Source organism: Pararge aegeria, chromosome 10 (genome assembly GCF_905163445.1).
Source record: "Pararge aegeria chromosome 10, ilParAegt1.1, whole genome shotgun sequence".
Classification (NCBI taxonomy): domain Eukaryota; kingdom Metazoa; phylum Arthropoda; class Insecta; order Lepidoptera; family Nymphalidae; genus Pararge; species Pararge aegeria.
In genome coordinates, this window is record NC_053189.1 from 16,892,293 (window position 1) to 16,903,107 (window position 10,815).

The window sequence follows — 10,815 nt, forward strand, 5'->3', positions numbered from 1 at the left end:
TGTTTATTTCCTTTTATTATGCATTGCTACCTATATGAGCAAGATCCCATTATCGAATTAGCAGAAGTATATTGAAATTCATTGATATCACTAAATTACTGCCATAAATATAAATAAAATAAATAATACCTATAGTATTTCAATATGTTGTGACAAGTACTAAAAAATATAGTATATAATAAACCCGAACCTATATGACTTATTAAATTACCGTTAAGAGGTTTTCAGCAAATATAAAACAACTATTCATTAAGCGATTAGAATTAAGCCTCACATGAAAAACGATTATAGTATTAGCGATTACAAATTAAACAATATAAAAATGACAACAAAACAAAAAAATTATGTTTATTTTTTGTTGATTAAATTTTTTTTAATAAAATTTTGTGTACGATTATGGAATAATACGAGTGGCGAACTGACATTGATAAATCTAGTTAGTCCCTTTAACAAAATGGGAACGGAGTTGAGAGTCGGGCACACACAGCTGAGCCGTTCGTACGCTTAATAAAAAAACATCTCTAAACGACAGAGAAAAAAATGTGTTTATTTGCATCTTAGTGTTTATGGTTTCCTGCATATCGTTTAAAACAAGAAACCAATACAAAAAACAACAAGTTTAGTTTACTTGCGACTCCAGATAATATGGTTTAAGGACTTCATACACCATGTTTCCAAATTTTTACTTTTAATGGTAAAGGCAAGTAATACGTCTAATAAGAAAAGAAAAAATACAAAATATTCTTGTTGTTTCTCGTACGTAATGGACGTAAAGTATTATTGTACATAGATCGGCAAACTTTTTTCGGCCAAAGGTACAAAAACAAGGTAATTTTGTAATTATAAAAATATATCATATTGATATATCGATAACATAATATCAAAAACGATGTATTGTGTACCGCTTTAACTACTGAACTTAAACAGATACCTGATTTTTTAAGCGAATAGAAAATAAGCCGCCGCATACAGTCACTTTGAATTTGACTTTGAAAGGATATATAAATTCATATTCATAGGTATTCAACCCATTTGGAAACGAAATTTTTATTTTACCATTTTAATTATCCACCTGAACAACTATTTTATATATCGATGAACTTGCATACCTTTCATCCCCATAAAGGGGATTCAAACAAAATAAAGTTACAAACTCATCAGTTTTATTAATAGTTTAGATTGTCAAATGTTGGCCTCTCCATGTACAAATAATGTATAACATTATGCCCAGACCCATCATATCAGTAGTTTCTGAAGGTGCGGTTCGGCTTGAAACCGCCGCCGCCGCCGCCGCCGCCACCACCACCGCCGCCACCGGGGGATGAATTCATGAAGAGCTCGATATAGCGATGTTCCATGTTGTTTTTATCCCGTCTCATTGCCTGAAATTTAATAATTTATACTAATATTATAAGTATATAATGTGGCACATTTGATTGAATGGTTAAAAAAATCCTTGATGCTTATTATATATCATGCTAAAATTACAGCCCGATCGGTGCAGAACTTTTTGAGTTTTTGAAGCGTACACCCAATATAACATTTTTATATATATAGATGTGAGAGTATGTTTGTTTGTCCTTCCTTTACCGCCTAATTAATCAACCAATCGACTTGATTTTTGGCAATGAGTTAGTTTAAAGGAGAGGAACATAGGCTACTTTTGATTCTATCAAACCAAAAAAAATCAAACATAAATTAAGGGAGGTTTACAGATGCACTCGTATTTTTACACCAAATCTTCCTTCACGCCCTATTGACAAATATCAAGAGTCGCTGCGAGCTGCTTGGGACATGTAACCCAGGAGGGTTGTTTTTGGAATTCCCTACAAAAGACCTACGTCCAGGAGTGGATGTCAATGTCAGATCTGAAGTGATGATGAAAAACACATAGGCGATAAACGCCCGATTGGCGCAGTTTGCAGCAACCCTGCTTTCCGAGCCCAAGGCCGTGGGTTCGATTCTGGAAAATGTTTGTGTGATGAGCATGAATGTTTGTTAGTGTCTGGGTGTTTATATGAATATTCTACGTATTTATGTTTATTATTCATAATAATATTCATCAGTCGTCTTAGTACCTATAACACAAGCTACGCTTACTTTGGGGCTAGATGGCGGTGTGTGTATTGTAGTAAAAAATAAAATAAAAAATAATAAAATAGGTTAAAAGAAAGAAGACATATATTGTTATATATGTACAATAGTTTATAAAATTGTATCTAGCACACAGTGGCGTGCACTTCATACATGCACTAAAGCACTGCCTACCCAAATTATTTTATATAGCTCATATTGGAGAGGCATTGTTCCATGTATCTACTTTATGCATACCCTTGCCAAAGACCCTGTGCAAGCCACTGCTAGCACAGCGCCATGTGGCCTCATCACATTCACTTCTTCAAATTTTATGACTTACTTGATGTTTTAGACTCGACGTAAACCCTACCACGGGAATAGAGGTTATAATCATTTAAATAAGTTTAGTGCTCGGTGCGATGTCGCGTAGAAACCGATTAGGGGTACGACTACCATACCCCTAACAGGTTAGCCCGCTACCATCTTAGACTGTATCATTACTTACCACAAGGTGAGATTGCAGGCAAGGTGAGATAGCTTGTAGTGGGATAAATTTTTTTAAAATAAAACTATGTGCTTGAGATTGCATTCAAAGTTAAATCTTACCCTCATAGCATCTTCGTGACATTCGAATTCGACATCGGCCTCCCCCGAAGGTCGACCGCTGTTGTCGTACAGGATGTTGATGTTCATCGGTCGAATCGGCTTGAAGAACTGTAAAGTTACGAAAATTTGATTAATATTGTCCCATTCACAAAAAATCTTTATTCATGTACGCCTATCACCAGTGATTGTTTTACTACCTGAACTTCAAAGAATTAAGACAGATAGTAATCCAATATTCTACTTGTCTACCAGAATGAAGTAAAATTAAATGTAGTGTAAAAATTTATAAACTACTGTAATAATATGGAGGTGATAATATTGATTTTAAATATTATTAACATCCAGGCATGTATAATGAATAAATGTATAAATGTATATATGTGCAATACACTTTTATTGCACAGCAAACCAATACACAGCTTGTACCATCGGGCGAACTTATCTTGTTCTTCTTCAATTTATTATATAAAGCGCACACTTGCTCACACTTGCACACACGCACGCCCGCAGGCACGCACGCACAAAGACACACTACACGATCGCTTTTTATACTTTTATACTATGGAAGAGTGAGGGATCCTGGTAAAGGTATTTTGATGCTTATTAAGTGATTGAAATAATTTTTTTTAAAATATTTTTTGTCATGTTGGTACTCACGTAGGCGATATCCTGAGGCGAAGCTTTGAATGGTAGTCCGCGCATGTGCACGCAGTGGCACGAGCCGCGGCGTCCACCACCGATGCGTCCTCCGATATAGGGAGCGCCTCCGCCACCTGTCGTAACAAATACATCACGAGATTTAACATTAAAAATAATAAAAACCTGTAGTTCTAGTAGTAGAGCTTTTTGTTAGTTCGTGAGTGTTTCGTGAATGTCCTGCGAAGTGTTGCTCTATATATAGGCGAAGGTTTTCCACTTACCATCAGGTGAACCATCCGCTTGGTCCTCCCTTCAATTATAACTATGTGAACCATCCGCTTGATCCGTCCGTCAATCATAACTATAAGAAAAATTAACTCTTAAGCTGCAAAATGCGTACACTCACTCGCGTGCGTGTACTACTCTACTACGGGGAGTGTGACATGAGCAGCACGCATCCATCACACACACGTGTCGAACACGAGCGCACTCGGTTGTCGTGCCTGAAAATATATCAAAATTTTGCTTTTGTATAATCAAGAAACCAGAGAGGGCGAGAGGAAAGAGACAAAAACTCCCCCCTCGCAGGAGGCAAATACAAATCTTCGGATTCCATGAATTGCAAGGTATTTAAGGGGTGGTCACCCAACCAATAGCAGACCCGAAATGTCGGCGTGCCGTGTTTCTATATCTTACTTGCTCTATGTATTGTTGTTTTACTGTTATTTTTTTTTCTGCAGTGTACAATAAGTGTTTTCTATCAATCATTTCCCCATTTGTCATCTGGATGAATGTATCTTTTACCTCTTCCGAAAGACCCGCCCCTGCCTCCTCTGCCGCCGAAGCGTCCGCCGGAGTATCTGTCGTTGCGATCGTAAGGCGTGGGCCGATAGCCTCGCGAGGACTTGAACCCGCCACCCTCCATCCGGGATGCGTAAGCGCGCACTTCATCGGGAGCGCTTATGAACACCTCAATGTACCTGTAAATGGAAGGCATTGCTGGTTATTGAATTGCAAACATTTAAATACACTAGAAGACTACTTTCTCGCCTTTTTGAATTTTGAATTTTTTATAGCGACTTGGTTAAATAAGGAACTCGATATCACGATAATTATTTTATAGCTTTATTCGGTGCATTAAGAAACACTGTATAGCAAGTGCGAGCGACGCGTTCCGAGAGAAAAGTACGTGATAATTAGCGACGATCTTATAAATCTTGATACTGAGACAATATGAATAGATGTCGCGAACGCATCAGCCAACCGTTTGGAATGCAGATTCTGTATATTTATTACATTTAATTCTGATATTATTAAGTATATGGTTGTAATGGAACTTAAAAACTATTATTTTTATAACGGTGCTAAATCGTAATTACAAAAATGTAAATATAACTCCTTTCAATCCTCTTTAATGATATATTAAACGATTTCCTCCAAACATTTTAGGTCGTAACAAAAAAACCCTGTGAAATAAAAACTCTGTGGTGGAAATTGAAACATACATTTCGTATATTATCTTTATACTCTAAAATTATATTTGTGTTTTAATTTGCTCTATAAACAATTGATGATCACAGATTAAATCATGTCTACCCACCCATAAACAATTGGTCAGAGTAACCTTCATAAACAACCCATAAACTCTGTTGCCACAGGGTAAAAGTTACAGTCTACCAATGTTAATAAAACCAATTTCTATAATCCACTGGTCCTCTTCCCCCGTCTTCGTCTCCCCGCCGTGGCTCTCATATTGCCGTCCCGCTCCCGCCCTTCGATCGCCCAACCTTTGACAACTCAATAACCAATCATCAACTGCATTACTATATTGCTGTCACTATCTAATGTGATATTTTTTGGTGAATTAAATCATTGTCAAAATATTTTAAGGCAAGTAAATAAAAAAATTGGTTGTCTGTAAAGTCGGCTTACTGACTATAGTTGAACGTGACAACGTCGTAAGAAAATACTGATGGAATGGTTGCATTTATCAAAAGAAAATTTAAATTTTATTTGTTTGATAGATATTATCGTTGCTATAAACAATTGACACCACATTCACTTTTCACTGCACTTCATCCTTGCCTGAGAGAGACAGATGTCAAACGCGGAGGCCGACTGTGCCTCTTTGTCGCTCGTTCCGCGCTCTCGCTTGCACTTCAAGCCTTGAATGGAACGCCTCAGAGCGAGGTAACGCCTCATACGTCATGTTTTTCGTGCGTGCAGCCGGCTCCATCGAATTATATATAAGACGTTGTCACGTCATTAATCATTGCTTAATACTTTTATGAATTGAGTAGTATTTTTTATTCTTTTTTCTAAATAAACTAAAAGTACTAAATAATGATCATACATCTTTTCATCTTAGCTGGGAAATGTGCCGATTTTCGGTTCTTTTAATTTTGTTTAATTACTTTTGTGTACAACAAAAATATATTGTTTATACTTGTATTGTTTGGTTTGCTTACACAGATTTGTAGGAAAAAAATAGTTTATATTTTAAAAAGATTGCACTAATAAAAATATAAAATGATAGTTGTTGATTTTTTGCCCAAAAAATATCACAGCGAGAAGCATTATAGGAACGCAGCAAATATTTAATTAGCCCTTAATTTACTAAGTTAACCCAATGTTTTATAAGTAAATCAAACACCTCCAAAATATTAAAAGAAACTATGATTTATAGAACTAAAAATTAATTAAAATTTTAGTTGATCTATGTGGAAATTATCTTGATGATTTCTACATGATTGGAATCAATGAATGGTAAGAATGAAGTTATTTTAAATTAAAAAACTGTAATGAATTACATAAAATATGTTTTTCTACAAATCATAGATCCAAATAAAAAAAGGGGTCCCATAATAACCCTCTACACCATTTTACCGGAGTTAATGTGGTGTACATGATCACACGGTGATGGCGTAAGGCAAAATTGCTATGCATTATAATTTATTACCGCATCTCTTTATAAATATTCTTATCGATTATGCGTAATTTACTGATTCAGTGATGCACTGCGTGCGACGAGGCTAGACTAGGCTATGGATACGCATTTTCTCTTCCGTATTTATGTTTTTACTTCTACTTAACGGTTTAAAAACATAGTCTTATAGTCCCTACAAAATTAAAACAAAATCTTTATATATATTTCTTGTGTGCGTGTGTATGTCACTGAACTCCTCCTAGGCGGCTGGACCGATTTGAATGAATTTTTTGGTATATGTGTGGGTGGCACCCTGGATGGTTTAGATTCACAAATTAGCCCGACAGATGGCGCTGTGGTCCGCTAGTACAAATATATATTATATATGATCGCTGCCAGCTATAACTGATCTGAAATCTGAAATTTCAGATAAATAATATAGGGATACCTAAGGACAATGAAAAAATGAATGGTAGATATACCATTTGAAGTTACTATGTTGCTTTTGGATCATGTATTGTTTGGTATGGAGAATAGATACAAGAACATGAGAAATTGGTAATATATGCAAGATTGCCAAACACTTGTGACCGTACACCACAATGTAATACATAGTAACCCCCCACCTGTGTCCTATTTTCTCCCTGTCCCTGCCGAGAGCGTCTTGAGCGCTCTGCTTGTCAACGAAGTAAACAAACGCCTCGCCCGAGGCCCGCCCCGTGTGGTCCGATAGCAAGTGCACCCCGTCTTGGGCCACCGACAACCCTGCCCCGTCCAACAAAACCATTGTTATATGATACTTGTTTAACAAATAAATGTTGCTTGTGTGAAGGTTCTATTTAAATATAGCTTATATTTACTTGTTTTTTTGGCATTCAGTGTAATGTTTATATTAGGTTCTTAAATGTTAGGTTGGTTCTACAGCCTTTCATGACTTGAAATGTAACATGGTTCAATATATTTCAATTCAATAGTAATATTTTTTGGTCAGTTTTCAGACTGAGTTCTGTGTGAATTCATTGAGAAGCCAGTTTTTTTAAGCCAGTTTATTTAATTGCTGCAATCTTGTTCTAAGAAGTGATGGCCAAATTGTCACAAAAAGTACCAAAAGAATCAAGATATTTTTTTTATTAAATGTAGTAATGCTTCTAATTTAAGGCTGTGGCCTAGAGCAATGTATGAGTCAAAAGTCTCAAAAAATAATATTATTAAATTTAAAATTTTATGAATTTTAGGAGAGTGAACCAAATTTTTCCTATCTTGCATGCCATTTAGTTTATATGATAAAAAAGAGTTTATTGCAATCTGTTACAGATGTGACTGGCCTACACATCCCCAAAAGTCAATAAATAATTGAGAAAAATAAAAAAGAAAGTTAAAAATGTATTAGAAATGTAACTTACCATCAAAAAATAACTCAATCTCTTCCTTGGAGCAGCCAAAAGGTAAGCCTCTTAGTTTAACAATGCCATAATCATCAGAGACATTTGGTATGCTATCAAAGCCATTCTCACTCTGACGCATTGCATTCAGAGCCCATTCCATATCTTGACGGTCAGTAGAAAATACTGAAAAGAAAACATTAAAAAAAATAAAGATACTTTTCCTATCATAATTACTAAGAAATTTTTTTTTAAAGAAAAAGTGCTTTTACCTACACTTACAAGAAATATCAACTTAATAGATTTTTAAAATACATATAAAAATTTTGGAACTGACAGGATTTAAACCGGCTAAGCTATAAATTTATAGTTTCGGCATTTTCATTTCAGCATTGGCGTTATTAGAGGCGCAGCTTTGTGGTAAAACGCTCAGGCCGCTATTGCCAGAGGCATAGCGCCTTAAATTCTGCTGTTGCCAAAATTCTTATTTGTATTTTAAAAATCTATTTCAAAATTTAACATTTCTTTAATTTGAAAAATATGTTATTTAAAAATGTAACTTTTCTTTAATAGACTGCTAGCTTCTGAAACAATGGGCATTTAATATGTGTCTGTCTTTCTATTTGTACTTGTAGTGATTTAACTACTGGTTTGAAAGGCAGACACCGGAGAAGAAGCCGGCCAGAAACTCAGTAGTTGCTTTTTAACATGTCTTACTTGTCAAAAGTGACGGCTACACTTAAATCTCGTTTAAAAGTCTTACCCTCTATATATCTTTTGCCCATATTCTCTTTATCCTTCTTCAAAGCTTCATCCACATCCTCTTGGCTCTCCACTTCTACAAAGCATTCTCCCGATGGCCTGCCTGGTCTAACTTCAGTTAAATGGATACCTGCAGGAAATTCTTTAGTTTTATTACCCATATCCAGTGGTGTTCATAGAGGGTATGTATGTACAGGGTATCCAGATTATATAATTATATAATGAAGCAAATCTCCAGTATGAAATATAAAAACTTAAGAGTAGGTTGAATAACTCTTACAATGCCTATTCTAAGTTTTATATAACTTGTACTGGAGATTTTATTTCTTTTTTTATCATCTGCCTGCTTACCGTGCATACCCTGAATGCCAGTGGCATGCATAGAGGGTATGCACAGGGTATGCAGATGATATAAAATGAAGAAAATACTTAAGGGTAGGCTTTTTATAACTCTTAGAATACCTATCCTTAAGTTTTTTGTAACTTGTACTGGAGATTTTCTTCATTCTATTTCATCTGTATACCCTCTATGCATACCACTGCTGAATGCACAATACTGCCCCAATCATATAGTGAATCAGAACCCAGGTTTATTATAACATCAGTTCTATCTTTGATATACTATTGAATATCTAAACAAGCAATTATGTGAGCTAGTTACTATATTTAAATTATAAACCAACAATTCTCGGGGCTATTCAGTCAAATAGCATTAGTTAAATTGCCTGAGATCTGGAAGTCAACACTCTAATGTGTATTTTTGTAAAAATAGTTAATTTTTTTCTATTACAAGGAAGCTCTTGACTGCAATCTCAGCTGCTGAGTCTAAGATGGCAACTGGCTAAACATTAATAACAGTTATAATAAACAAATATCACTTATCAGTTTCAATACTAGAATGCTAAATTGCTTAGTGGTATGCAGTTGCAGGTAGGGTGGTAACTAGCCACAGCCAAAGCCTCCCACCAGATAAAACCTGTACCACAAGTTCATGAGAATCAGTTGTACCAACAAAAATAAATGTAGGTGTTCTTTAAATGAGACATACGTTGTAACACCCATCAAGTAATTCTTATGGAGGGAGGATAATATTGAATGTCCTATCCATAGGTATTAAGTACTGTGTAAATACTTATGAATTTATGAGTAAATCTATATATTTAATAGCACTGCTTATAACTATTTAATAGCTTTGAATCCAACTTTTTGAAGTGATTTTTCTTAAAAATCATTGTGTTTTGAAACTCAATGAAACGAAAATGTGTTAAGATAATGAAACATATGCATAAATGTATAGGCTTACACATTAGTTTCAGTTAACATGGAACCTTAATGTTGTGTTATTTAAGTATAATACTTAATTAAATTAAAATAAATATTTATGGTAAACAACAATAAACCATCATCATCATCATATCAACCCATTATCCCTTTACAGGGCATGGACGCTCCTCACATAATAAGAGGGGTTTAGGCTGTAGTCCACCATACTGGCCCAGTGTGGATTGGTGGACTCCACACACACCTTTGAGAATATTATGGAGAACTCTCAGGCAAAAGTTATCTCACAAAGTGATATTTTAATTGCTTAAAATGCACATAACTTAGAAAAGTTGGAGGATTCCTAACGACTAGGCAACACTTTACTATATATCCATTTTAATCTCTCTCGACGTCTCGCTGTGAGTGTTTTTATTATCAATATTGGGTGATTCTTCAATTACAATTTCGCTTTATCTTATCTAATGAAGAATATGCCAGTGGAAACAATAGTGTAATGCAATCGCAAATTTCAAACACCATTGAAGGCGTTGCGAATTTGCGATTGCATTATACTACTCCAACGGCCACGCTAGCCACCACAACAGCCCATATCTATCAACCTCGTGAGGCCTGTACACAGCATAGTGATATTAATTATTGGGTGATAGTGATGATGGTGATTATTTCAATATATTACTTAGAATTCCATGAATAAAATTTTAAAGTAATGATTACGCGGCATCTCAAGCCGCCATTAAAATTACGTTAGATTTATAAAGCTTGTAATAAGTAGCAACTAGGCAAACAAAAGCTTACCCTCTTTGCCATTTAAAATATTGACCCCGCTTAGAAAGTCGAGGACATCCTCAACAGACGTGGAGAAAGGTAAACCACGCAACTTTATAATGTGCGCACCATCACCGGACCCCAGCATTTTCCAAGTTTTTTTCCAATCACTAGGGCGAAATATTTGAAACGATTTACTTTAATTATGCAATTATTTAAAAGCTTCGGCGAACAATTAACTTAATACTAGATATAAATGAATTAATGAAAATTTTGCGTTCAATTCAGCAATATGACGTCGATGGCGTCGTTCACTACAGAGAACAGACTACAATTATCGTCTACAGATTATAAGTTATTATAATTTTTTTTTTT

General features: G+C 35.2%; 1 protein-coding gene across 1 annotated transcript; it reads right to left on the reverse strand.

Annotated features, from left to right (window-relative positions):
• Window positions 1-522: 522 nt before the first annotated feature.
• Window positions 523-10,749, reverse strand: LOC120626785 (heterogeneous nuclear ribonucleoprotein F). The gene is made up of 8 exons (XM_039894528.1): window positions 10,471-10,749; window positions 8,393-8,521; window positions 7,651-7,815; window positions 6,874-7,012; window positions 4,126-4,301; window positions 3,340-3,455; window positions 2,683-2,790; window positions 523-1,382 (listed from the first exon to the last, which is right to left on the reverse strand). Exons 1-8 carry the CDS (start codon window positions 10,586-10,588, stop codon window positions 1,242-1,244), a joined length of 1,092 nt encoding a protein of 363 aa, XP_039750462.1. The 5' UTR covers window positions 10,589-10,749; the 3' UTR covers window positions 523-1,241.
• Window positions 10,750-10,815: the final 66 nt, after the last annotated feature.